This window comes from Nymphalis io, chromosome 20 (genome assembly GCF_905147045.1).
Source record: "Nymphalis io chromosome 20, ilAglIoxx1.1, whole genome shotgun sequence".
Taxonomy (NCBI): Eukaryota; Metazoa; Arthropoda; class Insecta; order Lepidoptera; family Nymphalidae; genus Nymphalis; species Nymphalis io.
In genome coordinates this window covers 254,381-271,679 of record NC_065907.1, presented here as the reverse complement: position 1 = coordinate 271,679, position 17,299 = coordinate 254,381, and the positions used below count along the sequence as shown (strand labels likewise).

At 37.6% G+C, this 17,299-nt stretch overlaps 1 protein-coding gene across 4 annotated transcripts in view; it reads right to left on the bottom strand.

Annotated features, from left to right (window-relative positions):
* Positions 1–17,299, bottom strand: part of LOC126776274 (calcium uptake protein 3, mitochondrial) — an 80,346-nt gene that overhangs the window by 6,808 nt on the left and 56,239 nt on the right. For all 4 annotated transcript variants that reach the window (XM_050498607.1, XM_050498609.1, XM_050498608.1 and 1 more), the window contains exons 2-4: positions 924–1,065; positions 637–747; positions 223–270 (exon numbers count right to left, since the gene is read on the bottom strand). In XM_050498607.1, the coding sequence (XP_050354564.1) occupies positions 223–270; positions 637–747; positions 924–1,065 (301 nt within the window). The remainder of the gene's footprint in view (positions 1–222; positions 271–636; positions 748–923; positions 1,066–17,299) is intronic.

The window sequence follows — 17,299 nt, the reverse complement described above, 5'->3', positions numbered from 1 at the left end:
GCCTTAGCCCAGCAGTGGGACATTAACAGGCTGTTACTGCACTGTACTGTTTACTGAACTATTACAAAAAATATTTTAAGAATGTCAATTATAAGGAAAGTAACCTAATAGCTTGTATACGTCCCACAGCAGCAAGAAGGTTTAGTTTAGATTAAGCTTTACGTGTTTAAGCCACTGAGCTATCTCGACTCTCTTAAAAGTAATGTCCGTTCATTTACTTACTCGTGAGGATGGATAGAAGAAATAGGTACTCGGTGTACGAGATGATCCCTGAAAATAATAGAAAATGAAAATATCATAGAGATGTCTCGTTATGTCCTGAACTGAACAAACATTATCAGATATTTACAGGGTTTCGCGTCATTCTGTTATTTTTTTAGAAAACAAGACAAGCATTAAACTATTGATGATAATTAATTAATAACCTACACTCAACGACCTTGGAAACTTGAAAATATATACCCATAATTATACTGGCACACCAACCCTTAAAGCATGAACACACACCACAAAAAGTATTGATGATTGTCGGTATAATGATTATGTGTGGGGTAGTACCTACCGTGACACACTAGATGTAAAATTAAACATATAAGTCTAAAGATATATTTATGTCATTAAACAAATATAACTCACCTCTATCCCTCATGCTGCGGAACATCTGCGAGGAGCCTTTCTTCAGAGGCGGTACCTGGTCTCGCAGTTGCTCAATCTCTTTAGTCGTGAGGATGCGCCGTTTCAAACGTGCTGGAAGGAGTTTATACGTTCATGGCACAATTGAAAATGTTAATGATGACGATGGCCTCGTAAACGAGATCTACCACGATGGCTATTTCGAGAGGGTAGGCTGAAGCTTGACGGCAGGCAGATATCTACCAAATAATGTTACACGATGGATTTAATAAATGGTGTTGAAAGCTCACGTCTCGGCTCCTGCTCCACGACGGACTCCAGGAAATCCTGCGGCGTCATGTACAGCTGGCCCCCGTACTCCACGCTCGCAAATTTGATGAAGCGACGCTCGCGTGACGTCAGCTTCACGGACTTCATCAGTTCTTCCGGTTGCTGAAACGGTTTTAATAAAACGAATTTAGTTTCGAAAAAAATATTTTTAATAAATAAACAGTAAAATAATAATGTCGTCAATGAATAATGCTAATAAATATAAATTTATCTTGAAATTAAACGTTAAACCTGCGGCAGGATTGGAAACGACCATAAAACAGAGGATCAGATTAGACACACGACTTACACCGAGCCAGCTCCAGCAACTTGACTCATTGACGAAGATACTTAACATCTACCGCCAATGAGGAACACAATATACTATGCGTATCACGAAATATTTGACCTCATATAGAAACAAAAGCATTAACATCGTTATAACACTTTATAAACTAAACAGTCAATGTAATCAACTAGCGTTCGCGAACACCTCTCGTGTAATAACTTAGCTCTTAATTGGAAATTCAAATTGAATATTCGCGACCATTTGCCGTGGAGTACCGGCTTAGAACAGTACTCCCCCAATCTCATCCCGTGGATGTCGTAAGAGGCGACTGAGGGACGGGGAAAAGGGGGAATGGGCAGCAGCGTCCTCCCCCCATAAACATATTACCCCCCTACTTCGCTCGCCAACACGCCTGCCCAGCGCGGCGACTATGGGCAAACCCTCCTTAATGGCAGATGCGCCCAAAAAAAAGACCCCCAGTTACCGCAAGCCCGCTAGGCCCGACCAAGGTAGCGGTCGCGGTATCGGCAGGGCAGGGGGTGCTAAGAATCACCGGTTCACGGCAGGCTACCGTATAAAACGACTGCACATGGCAATGTACAATGGACGCTCGATGAGGCTGGACCATCACCTCGCCGAATTAGAAGTAGAGTTAAGTCATGTAAACTGGCATATACTGGGGTTATCTGAAGTCCGAAGATAGGGGGAGGACACGATAACTTTAGAGTCCGGTAACTTACTCTACTTCCGTGAAGGTGATAACCTCTCCCAGGGTGGTGTCGGTTTTCTAGTCAAAAAGGATCTCATTAGCAGCATTGTGGAAATCAGTAGTGTGTCGAACCGGGTAGCGTACCTTGTCCTAAAACTTTCCGACAGGTACTCCCTGAAGGTCGTACAGGTATATGCGAATAAAAGGCATATATTTAGAGATGTTTCAGTGATCAACAGATTTAATACCGGAAGTGATCACCGCTTGGTTCGAGGCACTCTAAATATCGACTTAAAAGCCGAAAGATCGAGAGTGATGAGGTCTACTCTCCGACCTACCATGCTACAAGCTGCTCAAGGCTCCGAAAAGTTCCAAATGGAACTTCAAAATTAATTCACCGCGTTGGAAACCGTAAGCAGCATTGACGAGAAAACCGACACGATGGTCAAAATACTGCAAAACACATCCCGCAAGTGTTTTCCGCCACAGAGAAGAGACAACGCACCAAAACTCTCTGCTGAGACACTCGAGCTCATGAGAAAACGACGAGAACTACCATCGTTTTTGTCAGATAAGGCCTTAAATCGAACAATAAAAACGCTGACGCGACGCGATCTCCTACGCTCCAATACCCGTGCCATCAAGGCTGCGATTGAGCAAAATCGGGGATCGAAAGTGTTCGCTTGCAAGTTTGGGAGGCCGCGTCTGACAAAACTTAAAACTGAAAATGGTGGGGTCGTTTCCTCTAGGCCTGAGATTGTCGAAGAAGTAGAGAGGTTTTATGGGCAGTTGTTCTCTTCAAGATCGGATAAACCCGTGGGAATCAGTATTGATGACCAGCGCGCCCCTCTAACACGCCATTACTCCGAGGAGCTCCCGGTCACCAAGGCGAGATTAGGGCGGCTCTAGAACAGCTTAAAAACAACAAAGCTCCGGAAGATGACGGAATCATAACAGAGTTGCTTAAGGCAGGCGGGACTCCGGTCCTGAAAGAGCTAGCAAGCCTCTTTAATTCCGTCATCCAACATGGCAAGACCCAGGAAACGTGGAGCGGGAGTGAGGTGGTACTGTTTTTCAAGAAAGGACCCTCTTGAAAAACTACAGACCAATCTCTCTCCTGAGTCACTTGTATAAGCTGTTCTGAAGAGTCGTCACGAACCGTCTCGCCAGACGACTTGACGAGTTCCAGCCCCCAGAGCAAGCCGGCTTTCGATCAGGCTACAGCACCATGGACCATATCCATACTGTTCGGCAGATTGTGCAGAAGACCGAAGAGTACAATCAGCCTCTGTGTATGGCATTTGTGGACTACGAGAAAGCCTTCGATTCCATCGAAACCTGGGCAGTGCTCGACTCATTGCAGAGATGTCATATCGACTGGAGATATATCGAGGTACTGAGATGTCTGTACAACGCCGCTACAATGACTGTCCACATCCAGGACTGTAAGACGAAGGCGATCCAACTGCGCAGAGGGGTGAGACAGGGGGATGTAATATCCCCGAAACTGTTCACCAACGCGTTGGAACACGTTTTCAAGACGCTGGATTGGACTGGGTATGGAGTCAATGTAAACGACGAGTACATCTCACACCTTCGATTTGCCGACGATATCGTCATCATAGTAGAGTCGCTGGAACAACTCACCGAAATGCTGCGTAGCGGTCTTAGAGTCTTCCCGGTGTGTCGGTCTCGGTATAAATTTGGACAAGACCAAGGTCATGTTCAATAGGCATGTCGTGCCGGGACCGATATACGTCGAGGGGAAACCACTCGAAGTTGTTAGTAAGTATACCTACCTAGGACATATAATACAAGTCGGTTGGAACAACTTCGAGAAGGAAGCCGATCGAAGAATTCGCTTGGGCAGCATTTGGCAACCTTCGTCAAGTCCTCAAGTCGTCTATACCGCAATGTTTGAAGACGAAAGTCTTCAACCAATGCGTCTTACCTGCCATGACATACGGTGCCGAAACGTGGACACTAACTGCGGGACTAGTCCACAAATTCAAAGTCGCTCAGCGTGCTATGAAGCGAGCTATGCTCGGAGTATCTTTGAAGGATAAGATCAGAAATGAGATTATCCGGAAAAGAACCGGAGTCACCGACATAGCTTGCAAAATTAGCAGGCTGAAGTGGCAGTGGGCTGGTCACGTATGTCGTAGGACCGATGGCCGTTGGAGCAGACGAGTACTAGAGTGGAGACCGCGAATCGGCAAGCGCAGCGTAGGGCGCTCTCCAGCCAGGTGGACCGACGACCTTAAGAAGGTGGCGGGCACCAAATGGATGCGGAAGGCGGAGGACAGGAAGCTTTGGCGCACCTTGGGAGAGGCCTATGTTCAGCAGTGGACAACGATTGGCTGTTGATTGATTCACGACCAGATCAGGTAAAGGTACCAAAAATATTTGATATTTAATTTCACAAATTGTTGTATCAACATTAACAAATAGATAGTGAGTAGAATTGTTACCAGTAAGCAAAATAAACAAAAATATTAAATTTTAATTTTAGTATAATCAATATTGTAGCGATCCGCCTGTGGCTTTGCACGGGTAGCACTGAGTAGGTAGACATAATATAGCAAAGCGGATTAGAAATAAATAAAAAAACGAGCTTTAAAAAGATGTAATGTCCCTTGTATTTGTACCAAACTAGCTCACTCTACGCACTGGTCCTACTCCTAAAGTATATCTATGTAGTAAAAAACTGTATATAACAGTACAAAACGGTAATAATAATAACATTATAGATGGGTAGGGCTTTCTACAGCGCCTATCACCCGTATAAATAAATTCTTGTCTCCAATCCTCCAAAAATAAAAATCTAGACCCACGTGCACGCTAGCGAGTTGCCGGAATTATTCTTAGCTTAAACAAAACGATATAATTAGATCGCTCGAACTGTCACCGGTTCTTCCTTCCGGATAATTTGAACGCGGAAGAGTTTTCGTCTCACGTTGCATGCCAAGGTTTTTGTTCCAATTTGGGACTGTTTTTAAAAACAGTCGGTGGGAGGTCTGCGGAGTATTTCTGGTGTATTGTTCCATTTTTGCAAACCGTGTGATTATTTGAGAGAAGTATCATTAATATTTTGGTGTCTCTTCGCGTCATGAAAACATCGACATAAAAGCATTAAATGTTTAATCAAATTATTTTTGATATAAAACAATATTATATGTCAAATATAAATACTAATTCTTAATATATAATACTAATTCTTTTTGAAAGTCCTCATTATTTTCACTGGAATTCACGAGCTTTTAAAAAAATCAGAAGAAAAACATTGATTGCATCAGTCTACGTGATCAGCTCGTCATTTTAAAAAACATTAACGATTATCAATTTCTCATTTCCATAACGATATCGCCGTTTCATACCTCAATCGCGAATCTGTGTCAGGCGGCGTGTTCAACACGAGCACATGATAATGACGTCACAATTATCGCAAATTTACAGGCATTAAGATCGAAACGTGAATAATCCCATTGTCCGTACGTACTACGTACGGGTCGTGTGGCCGCACCTCAAACGGGCCGGCACCTCGGGCTGCTCGTGAACTTACTTTTATTTAGATTTACAGCCGGGGGTGGCGGCCGGTTGATTTATCACTATATTTGTGACAAAACGGCTATTAAACAGACAATGTCGGTGCGATTTTATTAGTCTAATTTATTGACACGATAAGGGATTCGGCTAAATAGCCAAGGGGTTGCTTTATGGTGTGATGTATGTTTTTTGTATTTATCGCTTTACCTGTCTGTAGGTGCTCCGCCATATCAGAAGACGTCACAGACGATTCGGACAGACTAATGACTTTGTGGACGCGGAGCGGGGACGCTGAGTGGTAGACTTTCTGATTAATGTTTTATTTAGGGTGTCACATTCGCTGAAGATTTTATTCTAATTTGTTTAGAAAGGGAAACAAGCAAATAGGCCTCAAAGTAAATAGGGATGGCAAGTAGTCAGCTTCACCCATAGACGATATCGTTGTATAAATACACAGTATTGAGCTTTTGAAAAAGAATATGCGTACCGTTTCGTACGTTCGGGATACCATACAAAAAAACCCTACCATAGGTATAAGGTATGTATATTCTTATAAAATATGTGTAGATTTCTAAACTATCGGACTATATTTACGAACTTTAGACCGACTTACCGCAATTTAGTGGAACTGAAGGCAAGTAAATAAGCTGTTATCCTTTTGATCTCAACTAAAGTTGAAACTCGGATTGATTTTTTTCATCTACATAATTTTTCCATTAATATATACAAAACATATAACTCATGGGTCTCATATAAATATGATAGCGTTAAAATAACAAACGGATATAGCTTTTATATAATAAATATATCTAACACAATTTAATGTCTTAAATATATCACATTATTAAACATATATATTACCGTTCATTAAAATTTAATCGATAAATACTTGCATCGTAACAGACACCAGCGTTCATTTATTTATTAATGTCCACATCATTATATTTAGAAATAATAAATATTAAGAAGCGAAAAATTATTTAATTTAAAACGTAATAGGTCGTTAAGACATCGGAATTCAATGTAACTTATATTTATGAGTTTACTTCGTGTTAAGTTATGTTTTGGAATAGCGCTCGCCTCGTTGCTCTTGGGTTCCGTACATTTGGCGTTTCGATTTTAGGGACCGGATCGTGAAAAATGTCGACAAATTAAATCAAAGCCTCCAAACGTCCCATAGAGACATTTTGAATTAGTCGAATTGTTATATTTGTATTAAAATTCAAGGATAGTCGAGTTTTCATCTACTTAATTTGTGTTTATACTTCATCTCATGCTCAGTGGTGAAGGAAAACATTGTGAGGAAACCTGCACGTGACGTATAAATATCTACAACGTGTGTAACACGCATTGGAGCGTGGTGCTATAAGCTCCAAAACCTTCCTATAAAGTGGAAAGGAGACGATTATTTAAATCAAAGATAGATTAAAAAGGAATTAAAGCACATAAACGAATTGAATATAAGCTTTACTTCACATGTCGGTTGTATCAACTTATTAATTCTTTTACCGCCATAGAATGCTTTGTACTTCTGAAGTTTCGGTTACGTATGTCAATAACAATGGTGACTTTATATATACCATTTTCGAGCTCCCAGTGGAAACGAAACGTAAACCAAAACAATCAACGTTCGACGGATCTCTAAACGGTTCCCGTATTTATAATAACTTTTATAAAAGTAAAAACATTTCACATGACTAGCTCGTAAGTCGTAGTTCATACATTTATGAGTAGTGGCTGTCGTTTACAACCGGTAGCGGTTGAGCCACGGTTACAGGCGAGCTTAATAACTATAATAGATGAGGCAGAGGCCTTTGATGAACGACGGTGTCGTCGTAATAATATTGTACGCGGTAAACTTGTACTTACGTCTCATGGCGCCTCACTCGGAGGATACAAACTCAATTCTAACACTCCAGGCTCTGGTACCAGTGATATGCTTTTTGCGACGGAAAAATACATAAGCCGATATTTCTTACGATCTCTACCGATACTTTTCATGCAGTATTCGTGCTGTATATTCATTTAAATTTCAACTGAGTTGTCAATATATGAACGTTGAGAACAATTGGTTTTGTTTTAGTTTTAGACGGTCTTTATGTATATATTATTATGTATGTATTTATCTGCCTCGTTGGCTGTTTATAAGTTTGAGGGAATATTCTGCTAAATTCCTAAAATGTAATGTGGGCGTAGATCAGGAGAACATTGTTATCAATGAAAGGGGTAACTTGATGGTAATCATGGTGACCAATTCCCACACCCACAATGTTCAATCTGTAAGCAAACATAGTCGGAGCTAAAACTAGTTTAAAAATGTTAATGTTATTCCTAATGCCAATTCCTACCCGTTTTCATTACAAGATAATTCTCGACCTAAACACGTCTGATTGATAATCGTTTATAACCCTTTAGTGCGCAGCATCGTGGTCCATATTTCATCTGAGACAACCCGTTAGGTAGGATGCAATCTGTTTCGATGCGTTTATCAATTGAACTTACAATCAATGAAATAGATGTTGCTTTATAGAAATGCTTGTTGAATATATAAACATAACTTATGTGTCTAACGGTACTTTGGTATTATTAAATATTTAAGAGAACTTTAAATCGTATATAAATGGTAAGTATACGAGCAAGTAAACGAATCATCCGTCTAACTGTTATGACCAACGTTGGTAACATTAGCAGTAAATGAAGATGTGTCTCCCGCGTAAAGGAAAAAACAAATTTTATTTTCTATGCATGTCCAATCTTAAAATCATTTGTTTATTCGTTTGCATTGGGCTAAAAGTATAGACACGATTAGATAAAAAAAACAGAGTGTGCAGTGTCCCTCTTTAAATCGAAATTTCCGTAATCATTTATTAGACTCCATTATTAAATTCTTTTCTAACTTTCAAATCCCTATTTCTTATAGTTTAGGTCACGCGTTAATAATTAGTGGGACTGGAAATTACAATTTACATAATAACCACGAATTATCTCTTGTGTCTGAAATATATCGTTTTAATTCTTTATATCGAAGCAAATTGAAATAAATCATTTTTCTTTAACATTCGAAAATTTGATAATTTTTATCCAGTTTTAATACGAGTGCAACTTCAAGGGATACAATGACATAACAACATTGTATCATAACATACCTAATATCTAACAAATAGTGACATACATTTGTAGGTGTCTTAAATATATGATTGATACAAATATATTTTTTTAAACTAAGAACTAGACGCAATAGCGCCCTGCAAAAGAACATATACACGAATTCATCAGCCATTAAACCATACAACCCGGATCGTCCCACAAACACGTCAAAGGTAGCGCCCGATGGCTCAGTAAATCACCGCGGCCGCCATTAACCATATCGCGACATGTTCAACTAATACGTTACAAATATTTGTACAAAGGGCACTGTTCAACCGTCGGTTAGATTTATTGGTGCGGCGGCCATTACAAATGAGAGTAAAATAATAGTATTTATAATACTGCCTAAGCGCAAGATGTGATCAGGTAACAAGATTGTACGTCTTTAAATAGCATCGGATAAGTCGTATAGGGCTAAGTATATTTGCTTACGTGTTTTATTAATGAAATTCAATCAATTTTTATCAAACCAATCAATTACATTTAGATATTGGTTCCTTAAAATAATCTATTAAGAGAGCTTTGTTCCGTTTTCTTAAAAAGATTTTTTTTACTTTTAGAAATAGCAAAAAGTGGCTTACAGTAATGAGAATACATAATAATTAATCGATTCTGAGACTAAATAAACACGTTCCATGATTTTGAAAGCTAATATTTTTGTATATAAAGCGAAAAAATAGTCTGTTATTTGATATATTCGTAAATATATACAAAATAAGTTTTAGTAATAATTCTATGTTTATGTATATAGGTTCAGTATATAATGGTTTAAATTAATTCATACAAAGTTTATTTGATCAGCACCAGAGATCTCCATTACCTCGTCGAGAAGAAACGAATAATAATTACAACGTTACTACATTTCCTGAGAGCGGACAGAGGGTTTATGACCATCGAGGCGCAGTACACACATGCGTCAGTACAGTGTTACACACGCGTCGAGTGCTGTATGCCTTGTACGGTGAGCCTAATTTAATATAAGTGGAAGCAAAAATCTGCCTTAACCAACGAGTAACAAAGATCATTAATACATGCTAGTATTATAATTAGTTTTTTTTAGTAAGAACATCTCAAAGTACAAAATATCTCCACTTACTATGAAACTTATTGTATTGGTTTCACAAACATCTGATCTTTCTCGCTTGACCACTATCTGTTAAAAGTACTTCCTACACTTAATCTTAATCTTTGTTCAGAAATATGCTTAATACTTGCAAATTGTCTGAGTATTTGCTGCATATGTTTAAGTACTCGACCGATCCTTCTTTAGAAAGATTTTAATACAGTAACATATTGCGATTTTATTATCTTCCTGGAACACTAGTTTTATATTATAATAATAAGAATCGTTAGCGAACCCAATGTTCAAAAACATCGTAGGAGATCAGAGCTGCACAGAAAAGACAAAATATACAAAGATTACAAGCTTTTAATTTACAAATGGTTTCTATAATCAAACAATACAGTACAGTAACAGCCTGTGAATGTCTCACTGCTGGGCTAAGGCCTACTCTTCTTTTTTTTGCGGAGAAGGTTTGGAGCTTATTCCATCACGCTGCCCCAATGCGGGTTGGTGGAATACACATGTGGCAGAATTTCAGTGAAATTTGTCACATGCAGGTTTCCTCGCGATGTTTTCCTTTACCTTCAAGCACGAGACAAATTATAAACAAAAATTAAGCACATGAAGATTCAGTTGTGCTTGCCCGGGTTCGAGCCCACGATCATCGGTTAAGATTCACGCGTTCTAACCACTGGGCTATCTCGGCTATATACTCAAACCCGATTTGTTAATTCCACTGTCGATGGGCTATGGTCTTGTTAAATTGTTCTCACTTGTCAAAAATTACCTATTAAGACTAACCCTGTACTTATATTTCCGTCTTTTTCTCGTGAAAGTCAACTCGTTAGGAGTGACCCACAAAGCTGATCAATTATCGCACTTCGTTACAGTAATTACGGATACTTCGTGTTCTAATGCCGTTATCGTGACAAATCAGACGCAATCAGAGACCTCCGCTCCTAGTGCGAACGAGACCTTGTAAATGTTCGTATTAGTCGACAGACGGTAACCACTATGTTGGTGAGGATGCTATTAATCAATTCCACTGGAGGAAGGCTTAGGGCATGGCACATGAGCTTAGCGGACGGAATCAAATGAATAAGCTGCTACGATGCAAATTCAATATTACGCTAGCTTTGCAGTTCGGGTTTTATTTCAGTTAATATGATTTAGTTTATTTTGTTGCTGTATTGATTTGCCACCTAGGCAGGTAGCCTAGGCTCGGAATTCTAGTGGTAGTAGTACAGTAGGTTCATTACACCTTGATTCTTGACTCTATAAATCAAACTCTCTCTTTGAATCACTAACTGCATAACGCATACTTTTGTGTAAATACTTGACGCCGTAAAGTTATTATCCTATCCGCCTTTCCACCAACCACGGGCACTCAGTTCACACTCTATTATTTGCACATTATTTGCGACTCGTAAGCAGGTATCACAATCAATCACGTAACTCCATTCAGCACGCTTACTCCACCACCTAGCATTTATCGGCACCACTACCGCTGTCCTCTAACTCACGGCGTTGTTTATATTTTCTGGTGCAATAGTTCCAGATCTTTGAATGCTGTTTTTAAATATAAATATTGCGTGACTATTATCTATCACTGTATGCTTATTTATTTATTTATTATAACATCAATACCAACAAGAAGCACACTAATAAATACAATTGAGTCTTTAAATTCCGTAACAGCCTGTGAATGTCCCACTGCTGGGCTAAAGGCCTCCTCTCCTCTATTTGAGGAGAAGGTTTGGAGCTTATTCCACCACGCTGCTCCAATGCGGGTCGGTGGAGTCTTTAAACATGACGTTATATAAATCAAGTGTCTCCTAAATTATAGGTGTTCAAAATTCAAAAAACATTTCGAGTTAACAAAAATAATAATTTTAAAAATTAAAATATTTATAACAAACAGAAAAGATATTAACAATTAAATTATTATAAAATTATCACCTGATTGGTATAAAATGAATAAAATATAAATATCTGAAAACATTTAAAAATTTTAATACGATTAAAAGCAAAACAAAGTAAGAGGTACATTTATATGAAATAGAAGTTAAAAACAAAAATTTATACATTATTATTGTGGAAAAAAAATAGATAACTTTTTACGAAACTGATTCAATTTGTCATTAAAAATATCAATTATAAGAGCTTCGTTTGACACTCTCTTATTGTTAATCATATTATTGAGCATTTTGTAGATATTATTATAACCGATGATTAGCCTTATGAGTCTTATCTTCGCCTTTACAAGTTACGTTACAAAAAAAAACAATCCCCCGAGGAAAGCTCCGCAGAGTCGAGTGGAGCACAGCACGGGATGGGTAATATCGACACGATCCCGCAGCCTCACCGATCAGTTACAAGGACGGCCTTCGCAGTAATTTTAGTGGATAAGAATCCCACAAAGCCCTAGTTCCCCAAGGGGGCGAAGTACCTTTAAATCTACCTAAAACAATTTGTGTCAATTATAACATTTAATCAACAACAAACAATCTGTTAAGCTTTAGGTCAACTGCAACTAGTAACTTCGTAAGAATATTATATTTTATTATATAGTCCACACGCGAGTTCAATGATGTTTATAATTAACATTAGGTTACTTAAAGCAAAACATTTCTTCCTAATTTAGATAAATATTATTAAGAAAATCTTAAATCTTAATTAAGCACTTAAATGGCAAGTTAAAAAGTAACAAGATCACGAGAGACAGCAGTATTAAGTTGAAATCTGAATCCGACTTACGAAGTTATCTTAAGTACGAGTCTAATTACTTTACGTAAGCTTAACTGTGTGCCGTAACTGGTATGTCCAATGTTACCCAACTGACTACTGTACAATGAACATTCTGGGACAGGATCGAGTCGGACATTGGCCTAGCGCCAGTCGACTTGGTATTTTTACCACTCGCACCTGACTGGTTTCTAGGCCAATGAGCACTGTAGTCTAGATTAATATCACGCTAATACCCAACGTTGACAAGTGAATGATGAAATAAAAATAATTTTAGACAAGCAACTGTTAAATATTTGCATTTTTCCTGTAATGTTAATATGTCCCATGTGATTGAGTATGACGTCGTTTACAATCTCACTATATAAATAAAACGCATTTTATTGTATTTACTTCATCCCGCTTCCGTTTACGCAGCAACAAATTTTAAAATAAAGCCAACTCATTATAGACCAAAAAAAAATACTAATATTTCAGGATTATTACAGCTTTATATTGTATTTTCATTTCATACTATTCATTTTCTACATATAGGGAAATCATACATGCATATAAGAGACAAAACATCTAATTGATGTCGGTTGGTGATGTAGGCACGCCTCGACACTTTAGATATCACTTTATGCAGTTAGTTATTACTTTTATAATACTTATCCATTCATAATTATGTTTTTATCAAACAATAAATAATTAATTATTAAATGCAAACGCTTAATTATATTTCTTTTTATTCTGTAATGTGCTATTTAATTCATACGTTAAGCATTAAATATTGTTGAATATTATATGTTGTTAGAAATCATGATATGAAATAAATTAGTAGTCTTCGATCCATTATAATTTTTTACTCAAAATCTTAAACAAAACATCTGTTATTTAAATTTAAGTTTCTCGTTGTATTTAAGAAACAAATACAAAACCAACAAATATTTAAAAGTGTAAATCGATCGAGTTACAAGAGTAATATCCAACCAATGGCCATAATCACCATTCAGATAACAGTTGTCATTAGGATATCTTGGTCAGGAGTAACAGTTTAACGAGCAGTAATATATGGGGGCCAGCTAGACCCTGAGTGTGTGAACGTACATACAACTGACATTTGTATGTGTGTGCACCGTTTAGGTGATCTTATCAAAGTATGTGACATTAATTTGTAATATGAATAATTAAAAAGATCATATAAAAATTAATAATTTTATAATGATTTTGATTTAAAGTATGAAACACGAGCAATACGCTATTGTTATTGTGAACAAAATGCAAAAACTTGGCGTAAAACTGTGCAGCTTAAAGCTCTACTGCGTCGTAATTGATGTTTTTACGATTCAATAATTTAATTTGACATCTACAAATGCGATAAAAGTAGCGGTGTACCTTTAAATTAAATATTTTGAACTGATGGAATCTCGGACAAAAAATCATAATATTTCAAGTTAGTATTCACGAATTCAGAGAAAATTATTCGAAGATCCATGCGGATGAAGTTAAGCTCAGCGCTTCGCTGTCACTTGTTACACATTGTCTTGTAAAATTATTTAACGAATTAAGGATAAATGGCATGGATAATGGCAATGGCACTTATTTCAAATAGGACTTGAGCAAGTTTGAAGAAATTAATATTAAAGTTAAGTGACATAAATGACAGTTTATAAAACACTTCAAAATGATTGACTGGTCATCATGAAACAAGTATATAATCTGCCCTCTTTTCTCAGCTATCCAAAAATACTTAGTATAGGAAAATTTCATGATGAGCGGTCCCGTTAACGAACACATTAATTCCATAGGGTCAAGGCACTCATTGAACTAGAACGACAATCATATGAATCTGGTGCCTGTGATAAGAACCAGCTCCGATAGTTGTTTGTTTTGCATCTCATTACGATCGGTGATGGCTTCTTCGGTTTCTCGCCGGACGAGTCAGCATTCGAATTTCAGTGTTCCAACTGTGCACGGCGCGTTTAATTTTTATCTAATTATAACAACGTGTAATTAACTTCGAACAATAAATTACATATTATATAGCGCCCCTATCACTGTTAATTAAGTAATCTTATATATAAAAATGTAAATATGTACGAATATGTCTGTTTGAGATTAATATGGACCGATTACCGTGTAATTTACATGTGCATATATGTATTTTTTCATGTAGATGTTTTTTTTGCAACTAGCCACTAGATGACGCTGCGGCACTTCAATATCTATACAATCGTGATCGATTATTTGATTACTTGTACTGTAGACATTCAACAATAAGTTTGTCAAAAAGTTACAATATCTTACCACAATTTGCACCTGCAAATATAACGACATTTGTTAATAATGACATAGTTGTGAAAAAACATTTCAAAGTCTTATTTAGGGGTAATTTTGGACAAATACCGATTAGACAGTAAAATTTAACTTCATCTTATTACGTGGAACTTCAGTTGAAAAAATCGACCCAAAGGTACTAGCAGATAAAGTTAAATAAAAGCTTGTAAATTAACAGTCAATCGGATAATACTTGAGCGTCGGTAAGCTCAGTCGATGCCGTCGTAACGCGATATCGCGATCCGTACTGTTTGTAACTGGGGTCAGTCACTGTGTCTGTGTGTCACGGCGGACACTCGATACGAGATTTAGATCCCACTCACGTTATAATTATGAAAGTGTGCAATCAACTTAAAAGCTAAGAGCATTTACATGTTATTTACTGCATAATTATAGCGTTTAATGCCCTGGATTATGAGCTGTGAGCGCGTCAATATGTTTCATCTTGAACGCGTGCGTGTTTACTTACTGGCATTTACGTGTCTTTAAACAAGTAATTAGAAGTAGACTCTCGATACCTCCTAGTGGTTGTAGTGTTTGTTTGTTCGTTCGGACCAGACGCGGTGTCTATTGGGAACTGACAATGTAAAGCCTTTATTATATATACTAAGCCTGATTAATATATTACTACATTTCATTTGAAACATGAATATTATACGACTTTTTACTTCAATGCCGAGCAAAGACATGAAAACTCATTAAGACTAGCTCGAATTTAAAACAAAAAATGGAGTTTATTAAAGCGGGTTAGACCATTCGTAACAAATATTTGTAGATCAAACATAAGTGTTCCAATCTCGATGTTAACACTTAAATGCGCGTTGTAATGTGAATATTGCGGCCGAGTGTACTGTGTGATCAGACTTTCTCTGTAACTCAAGTAGCCTTAGTTACAAGTTTACTGTCACAGTGAGTTACTCCGCGGACTGTAAACAGTCGGAGATTTATCTTTCTGCGAGCCGTGTTTTGTTATTAAATACACAATCGCAAAAATAATTATTTATGTTAGTTTTTTTATAAAATAGGTAGGCTGACCGGCAAAGGAAACTGCCCATAGGAATCGACACCGTGATAAATATCAACATTGAAAAATATTCGTCTCCGGATATCGACCCAGACACTATCCATGCCGCGATAGACGAATAAACCGGTCACCTGATGGTAACTGGTCACCTTCGCTCATTGGGAATGGCATAGCAAGAAATGTAACTCATTTATTCGACCGTAAATGCGCCACCGTGGGATCTAATATCTCATCTGTCATCTCTTATGGCTTGTTATAGTTTGGCGGTACAATGAATGGCGATTGGATGGTACCCGCCGAGATTGGCACGAAGCTACCACCGATTTGCCACCGACTAATACACAAGTCATCTATAAACACAGCCTCACTCACACTAGAATCACGATTCTATACTAAATGGCATATCTATTAGCGATTTCTCCCTCTCATTAAGTAGTAATAGCTATTAACGAGTTTTCGTGGAGCGTTACTGTTAGTGAACTCCTAACCGCTAAACCGCTGATCCCGTGGGATTCCAGGGAGTCTATAAATAACCCGGACACAGCCGTAATGGCTCTTACTGTATTTCAAGTAATCTAGTTCACCTTTGAACTTCGGGGTAATAAGTTTAGATGGATGTTTTAAAGTAACTGCGTCTGTCGCGTCCCGTACAAAATAACGTGTTGCGTTATTTAATTCTGTTGTAATAAATGTATACATCATAATGCGCTTATTTATTTGTCTGTCTTTATTAATGCGTATACAAATGTAAATTTTTGTTCTTTGTACATTGATCATTACTTTTTTGAATAAATATCTGTAAGTACTGCCAGGTATATTAATTTGAGAATTGTTTTTGGTATACATATGTATATTTAAAAGGTGTCTGCCACAATTTCTATAATTAACAAGACAAAAGTGTTACAGCTGTGCCGGTGCGTTCTTGAACCTACCGTTGTAAACCAACATCGAGAACCAAAAGTACGTGTATTAATGATCATGATCGTTTCCACATAAAAAGAGGATACGAGTCCAAAGGCCACCATTAGGGCATTTATAGGCTGTTACCTTTTCATATATCGCGAATTACATAAAACGTCATACAAAATATATAAACAACATAAGCGGGATATAGTATACCGAATAACTCTTATTAAAAAGTCATGTATTTGGTATTACGTAAGTACATTAAAAATGTAGCTAAAACGAAATTAACAAGTTTAACGAGATTACGCATCATAAAACATACACACACGAAGCCATTAGCCTCGCAGATATAACTCCTGACTCAAGTGTTTGTGATCCTTTTAAGTACAATTAGCGAATATATCATAACGAATAAGCAACAAGTTTTTTATATGTTTGAAACAATGACTTACTGTGGTCACTACGAAATAGCCTCTCCGTCACGTGGGTACCTACTCAAGGTCACGTGATGCGACAACTGTACAACGGTCCATCATATTTTATACGTAATTCTCCTCTTACTTGGTGGTAGGGATTTGTGAAAGCCCGTCTGGTTAGGTACCAGCCATT